Consider the following 27,340-nt stretch of genomic DNA (forward strand, 5'->3'; position numbering starts at 1 on the left):
AAAAATTCCTAAGTGCAAAATTAAAAGAGAACAATGGTTTTTAAATTCATCAATATTCATGAATTTAAAATGTTTTTCATGGTTTAATGAAGTATTTGCTTTTGAAAATATAAATTCCCGTGAATATAAAATGTTAACAATTGCTCTCACTGGGCATATTTAGGACAGTAAACAAGGAAGGTAAAGACCCTCATTTGTAATAGCTAATAATTCTTGTTTTATTTTTTTGTGCATCAAATCACACTTTCATTTATTGCAGGTTATACTATTAAAAACTTAAATATGTCAAATATGAACACATAGCTTGAACTCATTTATCACAGAAAGATATAGCAATTTTTCCTATTGAAGAGTTAATGATTTTTTAACTCACTAAAATCTATTTGGGAAAGTGGGAATAATTTAGGGGGTGAACACAATTATGAAATAATCAGATACTACAAGTAAAGTTTAAAAAATCACTTACTTGTCTACATTATTCGTAAATGCAAAATCTAAAAAAAATACATTTCTAAATTAGTATTCTTCAAATGTTTATTCAGCATTTTAAAACAATGGAACAATGCTGTAAAGGAAAACAGTCTAGAGCATAACTCTGATTTTCAAGCAAGCGTTTAGATGAATAGTTCAATCCATCAGAAAAGCCTTGACACTTAACCCCAAGTTGAAATTTTCTCTTAGATATAGTGCCTTAAGTTTGTCTTAGGTTTTGAGGCCAATTCTTTAATACAAGACACATCTCAAAACTCTGAGAACAGAATGCTTCATCAATTTAGTTATCAATGGAATCCAAGTGGGAATTTTTATAATTAAGATATTGCGTCTCATGTGCAGAAACTGATCCTTTTTTTTCAGATAGGCACATGTATCTATAAATGGAATAATAGACCAAGTGGGGACAAATATTTAGGTCAGTTTAAACCATTTGGATTCTTGGCATTAACTTCAAAGAAATGGAATAAACAAATCCTAGATCACAAGAATCTACATCTTCCCTAGCTTTGGAGCTCAAAGGCTAGTCCTCAAAGCTTGGATTTCTTATGGTGTCTTCCAGAGACTGTCACTGCTTTGTTTATTCCTCTCCAGAAGGCCTAGTGCCAGACTAGAGATGGAATGTACCAGCACCTGTTAGGCCACCAAAGCCCACATGTGAGCTTTTGCCAATCCACAAGCAGCAGGGAGCACACAGCCTCTGCCTAACTAGAGGAGTTCATGGCACCCTTCCCTCCACAGGTGGCTGACCCAAGTCTCCCATGCCCTTTCTGATTTCCCCAGGCACTCTTTTACTACATTTTTAATGACAAAAAGCACCATTTTGCTTATAATGAATATAAATAAGAAAAGAGTAAAAAAGTAAAATCTCCCTTTCCAGTGTCTCTTATCAGAAGTATCACTATTAAGAGTTTTGTATGTATGCTTCCAGCCCACTATGTGTGTATTCACACACATACATATACACAAAGATTTGTTCACTGACACAATTCCAATTTTATCATAACTCTTCATGATGTATTTTTCATACTCAAAATATGTCATGGAACAATTCTGGAATGCAATAGTTTGCATTATATGAGTATGCCATAACTTAACATTCTCCTATGAATGACCAGATTGCTTCCACCATTTTTTTTATTACAAAAAAATGTTTCAATGAGCAGCTTCATACGTATACTTCGTCTCATATGTGTGCAAATACTTGTGTTGGAGAGACCCTTCACATTTAATTGCTGTGCTGAATGGTTTGCACATTTTACGTGTTGACGGATACTGCCATATTGCCATGTGGTCTTCCAAGAAAGTTGAACCAGTTTACACCCCGTCAGGAATCCGTAAGTTGCTCTCTTTTCTGCCCTCATCTTCACCAACGCATTTAACTTTTGCCTACCTGCTAAATGAAAATTCCACCTTTGAGAGGTATCTCATTTAATTTGCATTTATTTGCTCACTAGTGAGGCTGATCATTCGACACCACATTTCCTTCTATAAATGTTTTGTCCACAGCTTTTGTCACTTTTTCTATTTGACGTTTTCAAATTAATTTATAGGAGCCCTTTACCATAATGGCCATTAACTTTTGCCTATTGTGCATACCATAAACATTTCTTCCAATTGTGTCTGCAATTTGGTTCCTGTATTATATAATGGTTTTCATTTTTATGTAGTTAAATCTGTCAACATTTTATTTTTATGCCTCTGGGATTTGTTGTAAGGGTTTGACTGGCCTTCTTCACCTCGGGATTATAAAGGTATTTTTTCTAACACTTTTCAATTCATTTACATTTAGATATTTAATCTCTCTGGACTTTATTTTGCATTTGATGTCTTTTTTATAAGATAGTCTTTGGCCCAGGACAACTGCATAGCATAACTTCAGGGGCCCCAGTCATTGATTTCTATGTAAACAGTGCCTACAAGGAAGGTTTGCTGACTGCTGATTTTTGCCTTCACAAATCCTTCTGATTCTGCATACCTTTCTCAGTTGTCAACCATTCTCCAGACCCATTGACCTCTGTCACCTATCTGAGCCTTCATGCATAAGTAGCACTTAGTATTTACTTTCCTGGGTGTGTCTGGTGTCATTGCTGCCCAGAATCACAAATGTCTTCAAGGCCTGGCTTTCTGAGCCTTCCCCCTAGCTCAAAATTTTTAATTTTCTGTTTTATCTGGATTCTGTCCTGTTGCCTTGTACCTGGATTGGCTCACTATAGTGAACGGCCATTTGTTGAATGGTCTGCCTGGTTTTCCTTCTTCTCTGTGCCTGAGTAGTACATGCCTCAGCTGCCAGATCCAGGCTCTGGGATACTATCCCTCAGCCTGATCTCAGCACCTGCAGTTCTGTCTTGTTAGGGGCAGAAAAGCAAACATGATGGAAATCCAACAGTTCCACTTTTGGACCACTGGGAGACATTTTAAAAGTTTATTGATATTTTCATTTATTTTAAGTAACCCTTAATGGCTTTCCAATTTAGGTAGTTGGTGTGAAATCTGCAAATGTCTTTTTCCTTAAAGTCATATGAAAACCCAAAGAGTTTTTGGTTCTGAGAATATTGGTTATCAAGCAATAAGAACCAAAGACATTAATGGAAATAGGTATATGCCTTTTAACCACACCTCTTTGACAGGGACAGAAAGCTGGGATTTGAAGAAACTTTAAATTGACCTTGCTTTTCTAACTATTTGAAGTATGACAGGTTTCTGTATCAGTGTAGGGTTAAGGATAATAAAGTCAAAATGTGGTGTTACAATTGCCTATAAACATTTCCAAGTATATTCTCTTTCCAGTAAAAGAATTCAGAGTCCTAAATATGCATGTCATAAGAAGATACGATTTATATCAAAATAAATATAGAAACTAAATTATAAGGGACACAGTTTTAAAACTTACATAATGGTTTCATTCTATTTAATAGTTTCATTATAAATGTTTGGTTTTTAGAATACGAGTAGATTGAGTAGAGTTGTGCTGCCAATTTTTAGGAAGACTATATATAGTCTTATATCTATAAATCAGAAAGTGAATTAAGAAGAAAAACTTCCCAATGCAATAACATACTCTCCCTATTCTTTCTTAGTCTGTTTTTTTTTTTTTTTTTTTGGAGGTTTGACATGACATGAAAAAGCAATCTGTTTCCACAAAAGAAAAGTAAAGCACTAAAGGCAGTGACCAGCTGTCCTCCTCACACCTGTAATAATTACAGCTCTGAGAAACACCTGGGGACCGGCCTTTTATTGCTTGTTATTGGGTGCATTAGCTCTTTTTGAAAGTGAAGATGTTCTATCCAGAAATTCCTTTTCTACCACAGAATGGCTTTTCCCCAACAATCCAGTCACATTCAGTTTGGACATCAGCTATTAGATGAAGTAAAAGAAAAATCAAGGCAGTGGACGACTGATAGAACAATTCAACTTATCATGCAGTTCATAATGTGTCAGATCAGGTGTTGCAATGTTTTACATAGTAAGCATCCTAAAAGCCAGAGGAAGATATTATCCCTGTTTTAAAAATCAGAAAGCTGAAGCAAATGAATGTCCAAAATAAAACGTGTACTTGCTAGCAAAGCCCGTGTTTAAACCCAGGGGAATCTGATCCCAAAGCTTGCGCTTTTGCCTCCACCATGGTTGTCCTCTCACTAGCAGATGCACAAAATCACCTGAAAGGCTTGTTAAAACATAGCTTCCTGGGTCCCACCTTTGAGTTTTTATGTGGTAGATCATGTTTGGGGCAAGAATTGGTATTTATAACAAATTACTAAGCGATGCTGCTGCTGGTGCTGCTGGTGGTGGTTTGGGGACCACACTTTGAGTACCACTCCCCTACTCAATACTCTTCTGCATCCAGAACATGTCCTCCAGACATTACTTCTATTCTATGGAACATACAGGAATAAAAGAACAAGTTAAATGACACTTTGTGGAAACATTCATACAAATTGAGGCATTCTACAATATAATTGGCCCGGTCCCTTCAAAAAGCTATGGAAGCAATTTGGGCATCTATTCTAAGTTAAAAGAGATTAAAGGAGCCATAACAACCAAATGTAATTATGAATATTGACTGGATTCTGGGTTGACAAGCAACTATGGAAGCCATCTTGGAACAACTGGGATCATTTGAATATGGGTTAAATATTCAATAATATAAACAAATTATTTTTCTTAGGTGTGATAATGGAATTGTGGCTATAGAGGAGAATGTCATTTTAAAATTTACAGGCTAAATTATTTAGGAGTGAAATGTCATGATGTCAGCTACTGAAGTATTTAAATTGTTCAGCAATATTTTATGATTTCCAATTTATATTAGGCAAAGCCTCATATCGAGGGTGGCAAATATAGCAGAATATTATTATTGAATGGGCATATACAGGTGCTTAATATTCTTTCAACTTTTTCTATGTTAGAAAAATTTCACAATAAAAAGTTAAGGAAAAAGTCTTGATTTTTTTGCCCTCATTTTTTTCCTTCTTTTGCTTATTCTTAAATAATAACTTAGCTAGTTGTAGAATTCTTGGTTGACTATTACTTTTCCTTAGCATTTTAAAGGTAGTAGATTATTGTCTTCTGACTTCCATAATTGCAGTTGGGGAGTTTGTTGTGAATCTATAAATTATACTTTTGTAGGTAAATTTACATTTTCTCTCTATTTTAAGATTATTTTGCCTTTGGTATGGATTTTTGTTGTTATGACTTTGGATTAATTTTGGTGAATTTAAAGATTCATATCATTTATCAATTTTGGAAAATTCCCAGCCATCATTACTTGAAACATCACCTTCTGTCCAATTTCTGTATTATTTTCCTTCAGGATTACTAAACAAATATTGTACAGTATCTTTCTAATGTCGCCTTGTTTCAACAGCTAATTAATACTTTCTGTCTCTTGCTTTCTCTGTTGCATTCTGGGTAATTTCTTCAAAATTATTTTCCAACTTAATATTTTTCCCTTTGCTTCTAGAAAATCTATTCTACAATGTATTTTCATTTTTAAACACGTTTGCAGTGTCATGTGGAAAAACCTTTTGTCTTTGTATCTTTTTTAAATCCTTCTTTGTAACGCCTGATGGTACAGCAGCCACATTGTAACCATAAAACACACTAACAATAGCAGAACAAAATATAGGTGTATTCCTGAAAACTGATGACATCAATGAACTTTACACTAACCCTGGACACCCTACCTTTGTACCCTTTACTATGTGAGAAAAATAAACCTCTACTTGCTTAAGTCACTGTAGTTGGATTTCTGTTACATACAAGAAATTAATTCCAATTAATGAAGCATCTGAAGATATTCAAGTTATACTTGTATATAATGACCAAGATATTAACAGTGCTTTTTCCTGGGTGGAAAAATGGCAAACAATCTTTTGTCTTCTTAATATTTGCTCCATATTATTAAAAATGTACAGCCTTAATTGGCAAAATACTCCAGTGATAGTAGTATAATAACAACTATAGCTTATTTACTGATCCCTTTATATTTTGCTAGGTACTGGGGTAAGGACTTTAATGTAACATCTCATTATTATTACCCAATTTATATATACACTCACACACATATATATAATTGCATGTCATTTTCATTAGACTAATAAAATTCAAAATACTTATTTCACTATGTAGGTACTTAGCTTATTATAAATTGTTGCAGTTATTATCAAATTACCAAAAAGTTTGATACGTTTTTATTTCACATTTTTTCTTTTTTCAAAATACCTGGAGGTACTCTCTGGGCTCGTTTTTGCTTAAATGGTGATCTAAGATCCCATGAAGCATCTATTTTTCTTCCAAATGATATTGATTGAACAATATGAGCCTTTTTGTGGTTAAAAATGGTAATCATTGATCTTCTTTCTTTTTCTGTAACTTCTGATCAACGCAAAAAGTAATGTTATTGCATAGCATTATAAATAATCAGAGTGATTCAAAACAGAATTGAACCCATTCAAAAATGTATTTATTTGAATTATGTAACATTCTGTCAAAACAAATTTAAGAAGGGCTGTCACAGTTACTTCCATAATCTTACAAGTACTCAATATATGCCCCTCAGGTCACAGACACAGATCAATCCTAATGCCTCACAGACTCTTTCTGACACCTCACCATGGAGGACTTAAATCACAACTATGATACATCTCATTTCCTCAAGGTTGTGAGGAGGAGGAGGTATAAACTTAGGTTTTGATATATCCTCACTAAGAAGGTACTCAATAATACATTATTAAGAATGTTCAAACCTAGAGATAGAAAGACAAGTGGATAGATTGGGTAATAAATCACTTGGAAGTAAAACAGTCCTCCAAAAATGTAAAATGTAATGCACTGAAGTTGATTGTTTTTATGGCTTATATGAATCAGACTTACTGATTCATATATATATATATATATATATATATATATATGGAGAGAGAGAGAGAGAGATAGAGAGAGAGAGAGAATTTTAAAGAATATGATTTTTAAAACTTAAATAGACCTTAAGAAATTTAGTCCAATGCTCTCATTTTTGATGAAATAAGAAATTAAGGTATCAGGGATTCAATGATTTGGCATTCAACACATTACATGTCAAAATCAGTATCAGAAGGAGACCTATTCTCATGCTGAATTAGAGTGGTCAAGAGGCATAAATCCCTAAAGTAGAACAAATTTCATAGAGCAAGAATTTCAAAAATAATTTTAAAACTTTCATTTACTAAGAAAATTATTTTCAAAGATATTCAACATTTCTAAACCACTGGGTTATAAGACTGTCTCTCAAATATGTGTCTGCAAGAAAGAGGTGTGCTTACGATTTCGGTCAAGCACCTCTACTCCTGGAAGGTGATAGATTATATATAAACGGTACAGGTTATATTGGCAAAAAGGGTTTTGGTAGAGAGCTGCAAAGAAAGAATTAAAATTAAGATGTCAGATTTCAAAATTAGTTTCACTTATCACTTGAAAAAATATGAAAAATTACATGATTAATATAAAACACAAGGACATGTAAAGTTCTGCTTCATAGATCAAACCAACAGCCTCACCAAACCCTTACTTATTCAGAGCAGCACTTACTTTTCCTATTTGTTAAATTCATTCATGCAACAAATACTTTCTGAGTGCTTTCTATCTACTAGGAACTGTGCTGGGTGCTGGGGACATATCATCAACCGAAATCTGCCACAAATGAGAAAACATTTAACACGTCCATAAGTTAATTAGTAAAGGAAGAACTAGATAATAGCTTTATGAGGGGTCTTGATGCTGCTCTATATTAAAGTATTCATTCTCTTGGTTCTCTTCTTCCAGTCTCACAGGTCACAGGTTGCCTGTGTGGAGGACAGAGGTGTGGTACTCTGTTCTAACAGTTTTTTTCTCCCACTTCACACCATTGTGCATAGTTCAGAATATGTAAAGGTCAGTAGCAGCTTCAGGTCTCAGCAGGGGTAGAGCCGAGCCGGTGTGGATAGCTACCTCTGGCCAGGGACACCTATTGAACCATGCTGGCTCATACAGTGGGTGGAGGTGGGAGGCATGTGGGTGTAGAAGAGCTCCTGGAAATTCTGATGTCACATCCCTTAGGCTTCAGTATATAGGACATTTTAAAGAACACTCAATTAGAAGTTGTGAGGGTTTTATGTTCACGGAACCGGTAACACATTTTCCCTATTCTTCCTCAGATAATATCAAACAGGGTTTTTCCAATACAATGTGAAAAAAAAAAAAAAACACACCTTATAAGTTCTAGTTAGATATCTTTAGCTATTTGATTCTGCATACATGTAATTTCTAAAAGATACTTCTGGAATATACAGCTAGTGAGGAGAACCACTAGATGGCAGCAGCAGAAAGAGCTACAGATATTGTACAACTACATCACTCTCAACAATGAGGCTCTTTTAAAGTACATGTTAAATTTAGGGGTACTGCTGTATCATTTGGCTACAAAATACAAACAGGTTTGATAAAACCATGAAAATATTAAGCATTAGAAACCCAGAAAACTGACTAATATTTATAAGGAACTGTTTGCAAACCTAAGGAATTGGGGGGGCATGCTTAAAAGACAACAAACTATTTAGATAAAAACTGAAAAAGTTAATCATCTGAATGTTTTCTCTGTAGGTAATAAAACATTATGATATTTGTTGTATGAATACAAACTTTTATGGTCAATAAAATCATTATATACAGCTATTCCTTGTGGAAATCATGAGTTTTAGAGGAATTTAAAGCAGGCAATGGAAGACACTTGGTGCATCATAAACAAAAGTTTTAAGACTGTAGGGAATATAGTCAATGGTATTGTAATAACTATGTATGATGTCAGAGGGGTAGTAGACTTGGGGGGGTTATCACTTTGAGAGGGGTGTAAATGTCTAATCATTATGTTGTTTTGTACACCTGAAACTAATATAAATAAATAAATAAATAAATAAATAAATAATAAACATGAAATAAAACCACAATGAAAAAAGAACGTTTTAAGACTGAAAAAATGTGTAAAAGAAAATGTACCTCACAACCAGTGAGCCCAAGGGTCAATCTCCCTCCCCTGCAACTCAATGATGTGCAAAGAGCAACCAAGGTTCAACTACAACAGGAGTACACACACAACCCACACAAGGGACACACCTGGAGTGTGTGGCTCAGGTGACCTGGAAGACTGCACCCCACAGTACAACTACTACATAAGGCCATTCTACTAAAACCTGGAGACATTGCAGCCTTACCTAATACACAGAAACAAACACAGGGGACAGCCAAAATGGGGAGACAAAGAAACATATCCCAAATAAAAGAACAGAACAAAGCTCCAGAAAAAGAATGAAATAAAAGGAGACAAGCAATATCTACCAGATGCAGAGTTCAAAACACGGGTTATAAGGACGCTCAATGACCTCAGAGAGAACTTCAACAGAGACAGGAAACATAAAAATAGAGATAAAACATAAAAATGAATCAGTCAGAAACAAAGAATACAATAATGGAAATGAAGAATACATTACAAAGAATCAATGGTACATTAGATGAAGTGGAGAACTGAATCAGTGAAGACAAGGTAGCAGAAAACACCCAATCCAAACAGCAAAAAGAAAAAATAATTCCAAAAAATGAGGACAGTTTAAGGGGCCTCTGGGACAATATGAAGCATACCAACATTCACATCATAGGGTTACCAGAGGAGAAGAGAGAAAGCAAGGGACTGAAAACCTATTTAAAGAAATAATTACAGAAAACTTCCCTAATCTGGTGAAGGAAATGGATATTCCCACCAGGAAGCATACAGAGTCCCAAACAAGATGTACCCAAAGAGACCCACGTCAAGACACATCAAAATTGAAATGACAAAGATTAAAGACAAAGAAAGAGTCTTAAAAGGAGCAAGAGAAAAGCACATTAGTGGCCTACAAGGGAGCTCCCACAATACTATCAACTGATTTTTCAACAGAAACTTTACAGGCAAGAAGGGATTGGCAGGAAATATTCAAAATGATGAAAAGTAAGGACCTACAACCAAGACAACTCTACCCAACACAGCTATCATTTAGAATGGAAGGACAGATAAAGAGCATCCCAGACAAGAAAAAGCTAAAGGAGTCCATCACCACCAAATGAGTTACAAGGAATCTTAGAGGGACTTATTTAAGATGGATAAAAAGTATATGAATAATAAAGTGGCAATAAGTACACATCTATCAACAATTACTTTCAATGTAAATGGATTCAATGCTCCAATTAAAAGATGGAGGGCTGAATGGATAGGAAAACAAGACCCATACATATGCTGCCTACAAGAGACTCACTTCAGATAGACACACACAGATTGGAAGTAAAGGGATGGAAGAAGATATTTCATGAAAATGGAAACAAACAAACAAACAAAAAGCTGGGTAGCAATACTCATACCAGACAAAATAGACTTTAAATCAAAGGCTATAACAAAAGATAAAGAAGGGCCTGATAATCCCACTTCTGGGTATTTATCTGAAGAAGCCCAAAACACTGCTTCACAGGGACATCCTTATCCATATGTTCATTGCAGTATTATTTACAATAGCCAAGATATAAAGGCAACCTGGGTGTCCCTGAATGGATGAAAGACTAAAGAAGAGGTGGTAAATATAAACAATGGAATATTACTCAGCCATAAAAAAGAATGAAATCTTGCCATCTGTGACAACATGTATAGACCTAGAGGGTATTGTCCTGAGTGTAGTAAGTCAGATAGCTAAAGACAAATGTCATATCATTTCACTTATAAGTGGACTCTAAGTAACAAAATAAACAAATGAGACAGAAACAAACTCATACAGTGTTTCTCGGAAAATAAGACCTAGCTGGACCATCAGCTTTAATGCATCTTTTGGAGCAAAAATTAATGTAAGACCCGGTATTATATTATATTATATTATATTATATTATATTATATTATATTAGGTCTTATATTCTATTAAAATAAGACCGGGTCTGATTTTAATAGAAACACGGTAGATACAGAAGACATTTTGATGGTTCCCAGATGGGAGGGGGTTGGGGTGAATGAGAATGGGGAAGGGATTAAGAAGTACAAATAGGTTGTTACAAAGCAGTCATGGGATGTAGGGTATAGCATAGAAATATAGTCAATAATATTGTATTAACTATGTATGGTGTCAGATGGGTAGTAGATCTACTGGGGTGATAGATGGAAGGGGGTGTTGGAGGTAGGGTGAAAAGGGTAAAGGGATTAAGAAATACAAATTGGTAGTTAAAAATAATCATGGGGATGTAAAGTAAGGCACAGGGAATATAAGCAATAATAGGGTAATAACTATGTATAGTGCTAGGTAGCTACTGTTGAATAACTATGATGCACACATGAAACTAACATAATATTGCATGTCAGCTATATTTTAATAAAAATCTTTTAAAAATAGAAAAGAAAATGTAGAGCCAGGAGCAACAAAGAACTTTAAAAGAAAGGATATATACATATGCATTGGGGGAAATTAGAGGAATAAATGAAATGGATATTTTTCAAGATTTCTAAGTAAGGACAAAAGTGGTTTGAATGTTAAGCTCAAAAGAGAAGGAATTTAAAGCAGTAATAAATAATTATAGCTACAGGACAGGGAATAGAATGGATGTATATTAATCAATAATAAGGACAGATTTAAAACGATCCATGGGGATCATGCATTGTAGTTTGAGCCAGAAAGAGAAAAGGACACCCTTGAAGGATATAAAAGCAAACACAATTGTTTTTAATGAGACTTTAAGAGGGAGAAAAAGTCACAAATTCTTTAGTGCAGAAGTCTGTTCTGTGGTTACTATCCTGGAGAATCACATCTGACACACCGTAACCCTATCATACATTATAGCTGCTGGGAGTAGAGTCTGCCTTTGCATATGATGTTAATGGAAAATGCACCGACATCTTTCAGTGGCATTTATTTCTGGTATACCCTTCATATTTTCTTTTCCCTCTGAGAGCATTACTATTTCTTTTCTTGGCTTTTTCTCCTAGTGTTTAGTTAAGTAACATCTTTATGTAAGTTAAAAACAACAACAACAATAACAACAACAAAAACCTTCTAGCTTCAGTTGAACAAAACACCCAATTTGGATTTACTACTATTACATTACTTATTAAGATGTCTCAATACTAAAAACCAATATGCTTAGTATGGTTCAACATTCCTTTCATCGTAAAGTAAAATGTAAGTGACAACAAGTCTGAAAACTAGGCTATTAAGCTCAGCCTCTGTCTAAATTAACTTAAAACATAAATAGAATTCAATAATTTGAAAGGCATTTCATCTTTATTATTATTCACTTAAGGCAGTTCATCTTTATTATTTACTTTTTTTTCCCTTGCTCTTAAAGTTTAGAAGGAAGCAATCTTATTTTTAACTGTCTTTTTTTCCCTTCCATACTATCAAGCATTTCACATTTGGATTTATGAGTTTTGGATTGATGCTACTAAAATTACCATAAATTAAGTTTCTAAGATATGAAACTGGTTTCCTGTGTCTGAAAGTTCTAAAAGCCTTCCATGATGTATAGGTACATTCCTTTAGAAACTATGAGGCGAAATTGCTTACACTTTCACTTTCAATAGGTTAATACTATTTAATCCACCTTCCCTCTAGGCTACTTAAAGAGTACACCTCAGTGGCGCCAGCACTGTCTTGCTTATCTTAATTTGGGATTCTGAGTCTAAGCAATTTACATTTACCCAATAATATATCAAAATGTCTCTACTACCTTACTGCACAAGCTTGAGTTACATGAGTCACATGTGTGAATCTACTTATTATTGAAAACAGAAGAGAGAGAGAAAAAACCACAATCATCTAAATAATTGGCTCCAGTTATTTTTTTTACAACTTTAAAGCAAAATTTAAAATTATTTAAATGAGCCTGAATGTTTTTAGGACCACCTTTGAAGAAAGTTGATGTAATTAATAATGTACCAATATACCCATTAACAGTTAGAGTCTGCGCCTATGCAGAAGAGCCCGTGGAAGGAAGTTCAGAGGTCAAGAATCAGACAGGAAGATTTTGAGGTTCTGGCTCAAGGTTACTGAGAAAGGCCAGCATCTCCACACTGATCACCATTGTATTGTAACTAAAATCCGTGGGGCACCGCATACCACATCCCTGTATTGAATGTGGAAATCATCCCTGATTTTTAAAAGACAACCCTGGACTGAAGCAGGGGATGAAGAGAGTGGAGGGGTCAGAATATTGTCTTCTTCAGGACAAACCGCAGTGAAAGACCCAGTTGGTCGTTTTTTATTGGGTGGATTGTTCCATTTTGTTGTTTCAGAGGGGTGGTCCCACCTCGAGGGGTAGTTCAGGTAAAGAAGTTCAAACGAAGAGACCACTGAGATCATAGTCTCACTCTGATCTCTTTGCATCCCTCTGCACTCCCTGACTGTTTGCAATCAGCAATGTCCTGTGGCCTGATGAGGAAAGGTAGAAAATGTTTAAGGGCAGAACGTACAGAACATGGAGACCCTCTCTTGAAAGGGATACTCCTTGTCTTCAATGGTGAATCCTTATAGCTCTGCAAGGAGCAACTCTTAAAAACTGTGGGATGTAGGAGTTTAAGTCTATTTTCCAATCATGGAGCTTAATGAAACATAGAGAACATTTGAAAGAAATGAGAATAAACGTTTAGGAGCAGGAAGGCGTTAAGCATTCTGTTGCTGTTATTGGTGGTGTTTTTCCCTCTGTGCTGGGAAAGAGGCAGGGAGACTGAAGGTTAGTGAAAGTCATCATCCACAAAGTACGTCTTTTGACATATGTAGATCCTGATGTAGAAAGAGGAAGGGAAGAGAAAAATAGAGGAGAAGGAGGGTTTGGAAAGGTAGACTGCGTGGAGAGAAGAGGTGGGGCCCTTGTGACTCAGCCTGGAAGTCCAGAATTCCAGTTTCCAGGACCTCACACTCTGCAGCTGGTTTTAGGCCTCCCTGAAGCTCCCAGCCATGTGTCTCCTGGGCAATCTCTTGGCAATTCTCATAAATGCCATTGGAGGGTGCAATGCTGAAATGGATTAGAGGTTTAGCCCCAGGCAATTTTCTCACTCTCTGAAGAACTTGTAATTGAAGTGGAATAATAACACTTTAGCATTTTATAAGGTTTTAGAACTTGAAAAGACAAAAATGTTAACATTTCAAAATGCATGACTTCTCATTTTAGTTAATGAGCTGAACCTAATCTGTGATTGAAAACGGGGCTCACAGAAACTGAATCTGAGGGCATTATTGCACTGTTTGTAGTCTAGTAAATACACATTTTCCCCCATATAATTTCTTTAACCTAAATGGGGCAAAGGTTCAAAGTGTACATATTTACTACCAGAAGTTTTCAGAAAATGCTTTTTTTAAAAAAAATTGGACACGGCATTTTCTCCATTTCAAAAATTGATCCCACTATAAGATTTTCAGTTGGAACAATTATAGTTATATAATTTGAATGACATCACTATGATTTTAAGTAGAGGTCACCTAAACTGTTGTGACTGGTAATGATATGAACAGTACACTACCGGGTTGGCCTAACAGCCTTTCAGAAAACTAGAAGAGGCACTCCTGCACCGCACGCAAGCCTGACACCATTCTCTATTCATATATGCACTTGACACACAAGTGGGGCAGGGTGGGTTTCAGACTCCACTCCCCGGGGCAGGCACATAATCCTGCTGACTATGTTGGGGGCAATGATAACCTCCAAATTTTTTATTGTAAAATAAGTTTGCTTAAATGATTGCATTCTTACATTTAGCAAACGATCCAATTAGTTTTGCATCAAGCCCCTTCAGCTCTCTAAGAAATATTTAGCCTGAGCGTTATAAAATTATAAGCTCCATAAAGGTCCAGATAGGGTTTCACCTGTTCATTTTTATGTCCCCATCTAGTAGACAGTAATATAGTAAATACATGATAAGTATTTATTGAATGGATGAATACATGAGAAATATTTATTGAATGAATAAATAAGTGATTGCTAGAAGAAGGAGGCATGAGTTTAAGTTTCAACATTCCTTAGCAGTTTGGTTAAAGCTCTGAGCCTTGCATTTTCACCATTAATGAAGGAATAATTCTAATCATATTATAGGATTGCTGTGAAGATTTAAATGCGAATATTATGAGAAAGCATTTTCTCAACAGGAAAGACATTGAAATATATTATTATAATGATTATTATTTAAAATGTCAGTTTTATTTTTAAATCTATTTACTACTTAGCATTATTTCTACACTATCTTAATTCATTATCTAATTTACATAATCCACAATGAAACAATTTTTGTTGCTACTTCAAAATAGAATTAATGTCAAGAAATGCTTTTTTTAAAATAAAGTTTTATAGAAATAGCTTAATATTTGAAGCAATCCTGAGGTAGCTATTAGCCCATTTTATAGAAAAATGAAGATAAGTGAGAATTCCGGATCTAGCATAACCAGTCTTTTGATCATGCAAGCATCTGTTCAGCACAGAAGGGCCAGATAATTCAAATATGCAAGTCAATCCTGAGTCTTTCACAGACCTTATCGTGTCTCAAAAATAAGCATGGAATTGCCATGAACTTGGTGTAATATTAATATTTGGCTTTAAAGAATCCACCTATAAGCACATGAATCATTTCTCCTAAATACAGCAGACGTAACTGATTAACACTGAAAATATATGAAAACTTTACTCTCAATTTATTGATCTGATTAGAACCTCCGCCAACACCACCAATTTACATGTATGTAAAACCCTATCTCAGGCAAATCTGAGACATGAATAAAAAAATGAATAGGAAAAAAAACCCACACATCCCTTTCACGACATTATATAAAGAAGTCTCCAAACTCTAAAGTTGGAAAGCCCACCCAGTGATCTGAACATCTTTTCCCTTGCTACACCTAGAACCATTTGTCCTGTACTGTGGTTGTGTCTGGTTTTATTTACCCTTCAATACTATAAGCTTATGGAGAGTAGGAACTGTGTATTATTTATTTTTCCAACCTTCTCACATTTTCTTCTAATACCGAGGTCAGTTCATTTCTGGGTATGATGCAGTATTCATGAATGAAGTTTGCTGTTCATCCAATTGAAAACTTACATAAAAACTTTTTATTTTTTGGTGTCAGCTTTATTAATATAATTCATATACGACATGATTCAGCCATTTTAAGTATGCAATTCGTGTTTTTTTTAGCATATTCGCAGAATTGGGCAACCATGACCACAATCAATTTTAGAACATTTTCATCACCCTGAAAAAAAACCCATACCCCTTATTCTTTAGCTATAACTCCCCAGTCCCTTTATACCCCCAGTACTGGGAAAACATTAATCTATTTAAAAATAATTACATCTCAGTGTTGCTGTCTTGATAGATGTACCTATTCGGGACATGTCATATAAATGGAATCATATAACATATCTAAAACTTACTTTACAGATAAAACCAAAACCACCGATTTAAACATCTAAATCATCTTTTGTCACTTTTGTTGTTTCCGTTTGGTGTGCCACATCATTTAAAACCATTTTTTCCCTATCTGTTGTTCTTTCAAAAATGTTTTAAAGAGGAATAAGATCCAGTCTTGTTTTTAGAAATATCTACATATTTCAGTTGTGAGCATTGATCTGATTTAAATTTAAAAAATAAAAACATGTCCTGTGTTATGACTATTTTAGCTTATGGCCATATAAAAGTGTAAATTAATACTTAGAGTCTTCAGATTTAGCATTCCCTTTAATTCCTTCACTGTTGCATCTATGTTTCTTAACTCATTGTGGTGTAGCAGGAGTATATGCAATGATGGCAGGCAGTGCAGGCCTAAAAACAAATTTTTACAACGTTTTAAACATTTTTAATGCCAATTAAACACACTAACTAAACAAAAGCAAAGAATACATTACAGCTGGTGAAAGGAAGAATTATTATCAACAATATTGTGATTTATCATTAAGAATAGAACAAAGCATACGAATTTAATTAATTGAGTGTGATGTGGGAATGTAGAGTCGATTTCTTTCCAGTGTTTTTGTTTTACATTTTCCTGTAGCAATGATTTTTCTGTTTGATTGTAGAAGGGGTACTTTTTTTATTCTTTTTGCTTTGTTTTGTTTTGTTTTGCCTGTTACTTAGATTTATAATGCTGATCAAGGGAATAATTACTCATTCAATTCAATCCCCTCCTAAGTAAATATTTTCTTTGTACAATATGAAGCCAAATATTCGTATTGTTTTTGTTGATTCTAAATTGCACATTTCCCCACATTTTTAACATAAGTGAAAGTGGGTTGTGTCTTTGCGATAGCCACATCATAGTTTAATTGGCAAGATTTTCTTTCTTCGTGGTACATGAAATGATGGTGGATCTTAAAATTTATGATATTTTGATTCTATGATATATAGTATTAAGTAAAAATATTCTGTGCTGTACCTCTTCATATTTCCTCATCATAGTACATCACGTATTTTTATACCTGCTTTAAAAGTGTCATTTTAGAGAGTGTTGCACATATAAAACTAATTCAGAGTGAAAACAAGAATTTGGCTGGTAAAAATTATGACCAGTAAAAAGTTAAGACTATTTATAAAGTTGCTATATTGCTGAATGCTCCCAAATACTGTGAAAATTTGCTTCCACAATAATCCAGTTGTGTCTAACTGTGCCGCAGAATGAAAACATTTCTATGTTAAAAAAAGATTCTTTTGCTTTTTGAATAAGACACAAGACTGCATTAAAACCATAATCAAAAGCATATTTCTTAAAATGAAATGTATATAAGAACATTAAAAAAATAATCAGTTTCATCACATAGTTTCAATAAAAATGTTAAAACAGATTTTTGCATGCCATTAGCAATTGCATACGAGCAGTTGAAAGCTATTATTTAATTGAAAATTCATTCAATCAATAGAGAAAATTTAAGACATACCTTCTATTTCAAATATTGCATTGTTGTGTAGATACAGTTCTGTCAGACAATAGTTTCTGGTTAGAAATGTTATTCCATGGAGCTGAAAAATGAGTGATAGAGCACAATTTACTTTCTACAATAACTATTTACCTATATATAATTATAGTAGACCATAGAAGTTTGGCATTTGCTGTTATTAACAATTATTGGTGAGCTTTTGGTCTGGAATATGAGTTTTTAAGACAGTGTGATGAAAAGGATGTTTTTAGCTACCTTAATATAAACCTCTCGACCAACTTCCCTTGCATGGTTTTCAAAGTCTCTGTAAAAGGGCCTAGACCTTTTGCTCTAACATTTCATTCAATTCTGCTCCATATAGGATCCCTGGGTCTGGCTTCCACGTATCACTTGTTCACCACCACATATTTTCAAGTGCCAATTATGTGCCAAGGGCTCTCTCCTCAGATAATGCTGCGGCCATTTCTGCATCTGTAAATGAGCCATGATTTCTCTTTGCCTGCATGCCTTTTCTTCTGGTACATTTCTGAGGACGCCTAAGGTCAGTCCTAGGCAGCAAAATGTACACAACCATGCCTGAGGGGGTCGCCACGGGAGATTTCCATTGCTCTAGAGAGGTGTTGAAACCATGCTTTGATCTCTTTGCATCTCACTACTGTCTTCTCACTCTCTTAACCCACTTTTTACTTTTTGAAACTTCCATTGCTGCGGTACTTTGAATCAGATCTCCTGAACAACGGTCTAATTCTGAACTCTCTTTCTTTATCCCACACCCAGCCTATGAACCACCCCCTTTTCTCCAGCTCACTGTCCTTCTGGTAAACAGATTTCCTCAATTTAGCTGAAAACACTGTAATCTGAATAGACACAGGAGGCCACTGTGCCAGGCAGGTCAGGCCGAGTGCGAACAGCTCAACCAGCCACTGTCGACAAGTGAGGGGCAGGCACAGCATAATCCTGCTACTTCACATCTCTTCTTTCATTCATTCATTCATTCATTCATTCATTCATTCATTCATTCATTTTAAATTTTATTGGGGAAGGGGAACAGGACTTTATTGGGGAACAGTGTGTACTTCCAGGCCTGTTTTCCAAGTCAAGTTGTTGTCCTTTCCATCTTAGCTGTGGAGGGTGTTGTGGAGGGCGCAGCTCAGCTCCAGGTCCAGTTACCGTTGCTAGTTGCAGGGGGCGCTGCCCACCATCCCTTGTGGGACTCGAGGAATTGAACCGGCAACCTTGTGGTTGAGAGCCCACTGGCCCATGTGGGAATCGAATCAGCAGCCTTCGGAGTTAGGAGCATGGAGCTCTAACTGCCTGAGCCACTGGGCCAGCCCCACATCTCTTCTTTTAAACAAGGCCTATCCTGACAACCCCTGTGCCTATGAACCTCCATTTGCTTGACCACTCCAACACTTCATTTGACTTGTACAATGAATCACTTGAACACTAGTTTTGTGTCTTCCTTAAGGAACAGAACCATATTTCTTCAGTACTATGTCCTTCCCATGTTCTCATTCTCCTAATGATACCATAAAGCTACATCTTACTTTTGAGATTCCATTATAAATTCAGTGTATGTGAATTGCGAATAGTCAAAAGTACTCTTTTTCTTGAGTTTTGTTGTTGTTGTTGTTTCAAATGCATTTTTTAAAAACAGTATTCATTAACAAATACATTATTGTTGTAAAACATTCAAACACCACAGATAAAATTAAATTTCTGTGTGGCCAAGTCCTCCCCAAGGAAATGGCCCTCTGCATTCCCTTCTATGGAGATGACCAGTGTTGTCAGATTAATGTATCTTAATTTTAAAACCAGATCTCAGGACAATGTAGATGAGAGCTGTTACTGTCTCGCACTCGAAAATTCCTCCAATGAATCATTAAGTACTGCATACATGATATAGGGTATTCAACTCTAAACTGTTAGAGTTGCAAGGAAAACTCCATTATTATTATTATTATTAATACTGACTTATTAATAAACTTGATAAAATGTAACAGATTTATTTGAGTTATGGGGATAAGACATGGTAGAGTCATAGAGGTAGGGCAGGTATGCTTTAAAGCAGCAGGTAAATTAAATAAAAGAATGAGACTTACACAGAGACACATATAAGAGATTACTATATAATATAGAATATAGCAGGGAGAAGATGCTCATGAAATAGTAATTGATCAAGTGCTTAATACTTTATATAGAGAGAAACATATGCTCATGATTGTAATTAGTTTTAAGTGTTCATTAAAGCTTATCATGGAAACTATTATTATCAATTAAATAGAATTATTTTGACCTTTGCTGGATTGATTTAGAGAGAAAGATGCCAACCTATCTGATTTAGTGAGGACTTATTGCAAATTTTACTCACACCCTCTCATATCTCAGGAAAGCTATTTTAGAATTATATCCAAAGTTTGAAAACTGGTTTCTTCAATAAATTTTCTTTACTTTTTCATTTATATTTACAACATTTACAAATTCTGAAGCTACAAAAGGCACGTGCGCTGCTCATTTCATCATTTCACAGATTCATGAGCACCAGGTTGTGTCAGTCCTCAGGAAGGAAGACCACCAACAATTTCACCACAGCTTTTGTTAAGTCATGAGGAGCCATGTTGCCCCCCAGTTGGGAGAAACCATTCAAGGTAGCGAGGAGTGGTTCCCAGTTGACTTTCTAACCCTTTTTGCTTTTCCTACCAGCCTCCTGACAGCAGCTTACTACCTTCCATCCTTCTCCTCACCACTCCCTGGTCTAATGATAGCCATACCTGACGTCAGCAGAGCAAAGAACGTTAAATGAAAACCATGACTTTTTTTCTCTCCTTTTCTAGTGGTCTGACTGATCACACATTAACAGAACATCCTCAATTAGCTGAGGTTTTTAATTTCTCTGGACTTACTTATTAACACAAGAAGACTACTAATGAACTCAACAATTTCATCTTGATTATAGAGTCATCGTTTTCCCAAGAGCATTAATAGCCTTGGACTATGATTATTAGAATGTTAAGACTGCACTGTTTGTTGGTGGGAGAGGGAATAAAGGGGAAAGACATGAAGCCAGATCATGAGGGTCTCGGAGTGCTATTACAAGATTTGACGCAGAAGGGTGCTATTGCCCAATTTTATTTTACAAAGAAACTGTCAGGGAAGAACATAGGTTAGAAGGGATAGTAAGTATAATATCAGGAAATGAATAGGAAGGGGGCTATGCTAATTCAGAAGAATATATGCTGGCCCAGAGTGAAGTAATGGCAGTGGGAGAAAAAAGTGGAGGGAATTACAGTTCCAAGGTGAAATTCATGGGACATAATAGATATTGCAATGCAGCAAGTTGTTGAAGTCAAGAACTAGGAACAGGAATTAGAAGACATACTGATGTTCCAGCTATTGTTAAAATAAAAAATTGTTATACTTATCTATTTAAAAATCTACACTATTGAGTCTAAGAATTGCCACAGGATTTATATTTAATGCGACATTTCACAAATCATCTGTCTTCGCTCAAGGCTTCGTATATACAAGTGATTCTATTGTTGATATGCATTATCAACAGTATTTGTGGAAACCAGTTCTGGATATGGTTTTGACCATGGCTTACTTTGATCCTGAGATTTTTCTATACTTGATTGTTCAGCTACCTTATAGCTACGCAATATCTTTCCAATATATTATTTTTCTGCTTAACTCAGTCAAAACATGCTTCCATTAAGGGAAATTCCATTATCTTAATGAGCACCTATGCAAAGAAAAGTTCAACTTGGCAGAAAATATTAGGATTTTTATTAACTCATTCTTCCATTTTAACAAATATTTGTTGAGCAACTACTATGTGCCGACACCATGCTAAATTCTGGGGTTATAGCTGTGAACTCAATAGACAAAAATCTCTGCCTTTTTTCTAACAGGGAAAGAGAAAACAAATAATATGTACAATAAGTAAATTATATATTACAGCATCAGTTGATAAGTGATAAGGGAAAGAAAGCATGTAGATTGGGAGAGCCAGTAGGGAGGTGGTGTTGTATTTGAAATGGGTTGGTCACGGTAGGCCTCACAGAGGAGGTCATGTTTGAACAAACTCTTGATGAAGGGGAAGGAGTAGGCCACTGAGATATCTGTAGGAGGAGCATTTGGGGACAAGCCAGTGCACAAGTCAGGGACAGTACAGTGCTTGGCGTGGCTGGATCAGAGTGAACCAGAGAGAAGGTGGGCACTGAGGTCAGACAGGAAATCAGGGGCCTACTCTGTAGGGCCTTGTAGGTTATTATAAGAGCTTGGCTGAAAGTAACAGGTAATAATCAGAGGTTTTGAGCAGAGGAGTGACATGTTTGGTCTTAGGTTTCTGTAGATCACTATGTCTACTGAATTAAGTGATTCTCGGTGGGGGGTGGTGGTGGTGCAATTTTGCCCCCCAGGGAGCATTTGACAATGTCTACAAATATTTTAAGTTGTTACTTCTGGGTCAAATTTCCTGGTATGTAGTGGGTAGAAGCCAGGGATGCTGCTAAATATCCCAAAATACACAGAACAGCCCCCACATCCAAGAATCATCCAGTTCAAAAAGTCAGTAGTACCAAGGTTAAAAACGTAGGGGCAAAGACCTATAGACCAGTGATTAAACAACATGAAGAAATTCTGAAAAATTCTGTCGTGATGTGTTAGTTAAAAGGATACATTATTGTAGGTTTGAATATTGCAATCACAGTATTTCCTAAATTTGCATAAAACTCTAAGTATTACTTGGGGAGAATTTTTATAAAATATGCTGTATTATATAAAAGAAAAAAAAAAGAAAAAATTCAACATATTTCCATGATTCCTAAATTCATTTTTTATGGTGTTCCTGTTCAATAAATGAGAACAATGCATCCATGTGTATCTTAGTTTACAATATGTACAAAACTAAAAAATAAAATCTATACTTTAAAACTATAGTGAGAATAACTATTTTTATCCAATATAAACAGTCTTTCATTCTCACGTTTTCCCCCCTTTTTTCCAAGTTACTGAAATTTTTGTATATGCTCTTTTCTAAATATAGGTTACGTTTCTTGGACAAATAATTGTAAAGCATAACTCATAGAGATACAGGGTACATATTTTATGAATTTCACAACCATGCATTGAAGTCTTATTTAGGATATTTATGTTGATTTACTTTTTGAGGAGGTTTTACATATTTGGCAAAATATGATTCTTTCAATAAAGTTGACGTGAGGGATATAATTAATGTTGCCCTGAGGTAACAGAAACACACAAGAGCCCAAATTATATGGAATGTACCCTAATTCGTTTTATTCTCTAATAGCTCTTACGCTCTACCATGGGATTTGTGCTGCTCTAAATTGTGTTTTGGAACAAGGTAGGCATGTGTAAATGAATAAATAAAATACGTATGCCCAAACCTAATGGAAGGAACCAACTAAAATTCCATGATGCAAAGCTTGTTGTGAAGCAAAAAAAAAAAAAAAAGAAAAATTCAAAAAATCTTTACATATATTTAAAACAGCATGTTAAAAATATGTATCTCAATTTTCCAATTATGGTTTGCTTGTCTTGTACACAAATATTCTTTCCTAAAATATATCCATTTGTGCTATTCACCAAATTTGTAATAGGTGCTGAATGTCTGGGAGATAAGAAACAAAGTGTCTTAATGGCTCAGAAGAAGGAGCTCCGGATCTTTCTTAAAGCAATTTTCTCATCTAAACCTGACCATTCTCTAGTCGGCCAGTGTGGAAAATGTTATTATAAATAAGTATTTCAATTATTATTTTTCAGATGATGAATTTTATAAATAATGACTTTGCCAGAAGAAGCATTTTTATTTAAATTCAGCTTGTGAACTTGTCAGCTAGATTTTGCTACGTGGCAGAAACTCATATTCCATTTTGGCTAGTTGCTTTGTGAGGCATTATACAGGTTTTTCATCAAATGCTTATTCTAACCTGAGATATATGCAACATACCGAAGTTCTGCTAGTTCTTCCAGAAATAGAATGCTATCATTGTGGTACCAGTATTACGGACTTATTATTAAATATCTATGAAAGAAAAAAAATTGAGGTACTTAGCCAAAACACAATTTAATTGTAGTATAAAAGGCAAATCACTTAAATCACTTGCTGAGCAGACTCAGTTTCTCATGAAAAGTTGGAAAGGATGAACTGTGGCCTGAAAATACCCTCGTTCAAGCTCGTGAGAAAATGAGACAAGGAAGGGAGTCTTTAGGAAGGCCTTAGTTAACACGCACCTAAGAGTAGCTGTCTCCCACTAATTATATCAGGTGAGATTAGAAAAACAATGGTGACTCATAAAGGGAGGAGATGCAGAAGTAGTGAATATCTGCAGTATGAGGAGAAAACCAGCCCTCAGAGAGCATACCAAAGGAAGCAGAGTTGCCTGAGGAAACCTAGGAAAGCTGGGGTATTGGAGGTCCTTAGAAACAACTGTACCTGTTTAATCTGCTAGTCTAGGGTCAGAACAGAAGTTCCAGTTTTATCATCCACCAGATAATAATGCGGAGACGTGCATAGGGTGCGAGGCGCCAAACACACCAAGCTACTTTCATTGCCTCCCAAGACTACTGCTTTCTCTCATTCCATCCCCGGCAGTTTGCAGATGCAACGTCCTGACTAGGAGCACAGCTACTCCCTCTGCCCTTCCTAATTTTATCACTAAAGCAGGTACCATCACATTTAATGTTATTTTCTACCAGTAGCCTAATGCAAGTACAGAATAAGCCATGTCAGATAGGATGCTATTGGCTCCAAGTAACGTCTAAGCTCAACTCAAACTGGCACATAAATTAGAATATTTGTTATCTCACACACCAAGAAGTCCAGAGGTAATAAGAGCCTCAGTCTTAGTATCTTAATGATTCTTTGGGCTCTGCTTTTCTCTAAATGTTGGATCTATCCTCAAGTTGGTGGAATGACTCTTGGCAGAGGAAACAAGGGACCTCTCTCTCTTCTAGGGTCCTCCTTTAGAGATAAGTGAACCCGACACAGAAGCCTCCTATGTCTCCACTACCACAGTTGGTTAGCTGCCCATTCACTGATCAGCCACTCACAAGGAGGATGGAATTATCCTAATTGGCTTAGTGCAGAATCCACACAGGGGATGGGATCACCTACCTAAGCAAAAAAGAGGAGAAGCATGGACCAAAACTCAAATTCTGCTGCACAGGTAAAAGAAGAGAATGGATACTGAGTGGACAACCAATAATGCCCAGTACATACACCTCAACAGAACTGTTGATTAAATAAAGCAATAAGCAAAAAAGATGTGCTCATTTTATTTTACTAATTTGTGCCTTAGCTGTTTCTAAATAGAGGGTAATCTTAGATATTTACTCACATAAGAACAATGCTGGTCACAAATTCAGATCATTGTTAACAAAACATTACAATTCTAAATATTTATATTCTTATGTCAGTGTTGATGTTTTGTACCACAATTTTCCGTACCATTTCTATACTGGCATGATAACTTCTTAGTTGTCCACCTAATATAATTGAGATTTTAAAGAAAACTATCAAAATTTTACATATGAATTTCGATGAAGTACTATCATGGCTAATATGCCCGCTAGTATTTTGGGTCATGGGTAAGAATTTAATTTTCCATGAAGTATGAGTAGTCAGGCAACTTAGTAACCAGTCAATTGTTGATCAACAGGAAAACTCACATCAGTTTATTCACTTACCCATGACCACTTAAAACTTATTTTGGGTATGACATCCTTCCAGTGTTATGTGGACTGAGTAAGTTAAAGAACAAAGTGAAAGTGATTTTGTAATGATACATATAGTTAGTTTCTTCAACATAAAGAACCAACTACAGGAAGAGAATTCTGCCTTTGTTGTGTCCCTTCCCCAACCAACCCTACAAAAACAAAGTAAAATAGTTGACAGCTACGCAATCCCTTCCTACATACATAATGTATCGGTCAGTCAACCGTGTGAACATTCAATGACTGAAGGTGGGACAGTGTCCACTACCAGATTGCAAAAAAAAACAAAAAATTTACGAAATCCCTAATTATACCTCTCCCTGTAGACATATTGCCAACATTTGTACACATTCTTTCCTTCAAAACTGAACACCACTGAACACCACAAGAAGTACAAATGAAAAACAAAGATTAGTTACTTTTGCCATGTCTTATGATTTCCATCTTTTTCTAATCAGAGGTTGCACACTGTGACCCAGGATAATTTTTGGCAGAGTGTTCAAAAGAGTTTTGAATTGTGTGCCCGTAAGTGGTGCATGCACTTTCCATTTTAGTCGTTAGCTGGCTAGGCCTTGGAGGTATTTGTGTTTGTTCTCCTAGAAATGATTTCAAGCTTATGAGACTTATGTTTACACTTAATACTAGAAGCACTTTCATTTTCCATTTTCCACTTAGTTGGTTTAAAAAAAAAGACTGAAAATTCAACGTAATATTGAAATACTTTCATAAACATGGTTGCTTAAAGATTCAGTGCTGTGAATCTAAACTACTGCTTGACAAGCATACTACTACTGAAACTCAAAAGTTTTTTGTTTTTTTTTAATAAGCTGGTGTTTGGAAGTCTAAATTCAAAATGCTAGGATTGGATAATCAATTTATAATGAAGAAAACACAAGCTGTTGGAAAGTCACATTTTTGAAGGTTGAGAATAACTGACTAGCTAACTGTAATGATTGTTTGCATCTGAATTCTAGTTCAGTCGTGTTCTTTGACTTAGAGTTTGGAATCCCACTCAGGCCCCCACTATGGAGGAGGCAGTGGGAGGACTCTGCCTCCTAAATGCTACCTAGACTCTGAGAGAAGCTTCAAGGGCCACACTTAGCGGCCTTGAAGGCTGTTCCCGACAATTGAGGACATGGTGCCTTAGTGTCTGGCACTTCTTGAGGAAGCTAGATCAGTTTGGGTAACAACTGGGAGACAACCAATCCCTTTGGCCCCTTATAGCAGATCAAACATATGTGAATCCTGGGAACTGCATGCCGGCCCATTGTAGGAATGTTGATCTGGGGTACTTTATGAGGTATCCCACCCGAGAGCATTGTTTGCCAAGGCCAGAAGACCCTCAGCGGTAAGTACCACTGGGATAAAAGGTGGGGGGAGGTCAGAAGTGGCCAAAGAAGAGGTATTAGAGTTGGAGTGACCTAGGAGGGGACCTTCTGAATAACCCACTAAGAGAAAAGAGTCAGCTTTGAACATCTGTTAGTACCAGAGGGTGCAAATCAAAAAACTGTTTCTCCCTTGCCTGTTCTATACTTCTACATCTTCCCATTCCATACAACCCTGGAAAAGGCTGGGTGGAGATGAGAGGGAAGTAAAACCCACCACACCTCCCTAGTTAATAAAGAAGGCAGGTGGCCCTCTGCAGATGGCCCTCGCTGGATGTGGGAGGGGAGGTAGGGGG

The 27,340-nt window shown here is 35.8% G+C and overlaps 1 protein-coding gene across 1 annotated transcript in view; it reads right to left on the reverse strand.

The window, feature by feature from the left end:
• The window catches only part of LRRC72 (leucine rich repeat containing 72), a 38,532-nt gene that overhangs the window by 1,133 nt on the left and 10,059 nt on the right, over positions 1-27,340 (reverse strand). The window contains exons 4-8 of the mRNA XM_088797602.1: positions 17,920-18,001; positions 16,700-16,810; positions 7,293-7,382; positions 6,217-6,369; positions 467-494 (exon numbers count right to left, since the gene is read on the reverse strand). Of these exons, the coding sequence (XP_088653728.1) occupies positions 467-494; positions 6,217-6,369; positions 7,293-7,382; positions 16,700-16,810; positions 17,920-18,001 (464 nt within the window). The remainder of the gene's footprint in view (positions 1-466; positions 495-6,216; positions 6,370-7,292; positions 7,383-16,699; positions 16,811-17,919; positions 18,002-27,340) is intronic.

This window comes from Rhinolophus sinicus, chromosome 4, assembly GCF_057876585.1.
Source record: "Rhinolophus sinicus isolate RSI-liver-muscle chromosome 4, RSI-T2T, whole genome shotgun sequence".
Lineage (NCBI taxonomy): Eukaryota > Metazoa > Chordata > Mammalia > Chiroptera > Rhinolophidae > Rhinolophus > Rhinolophus sinicus.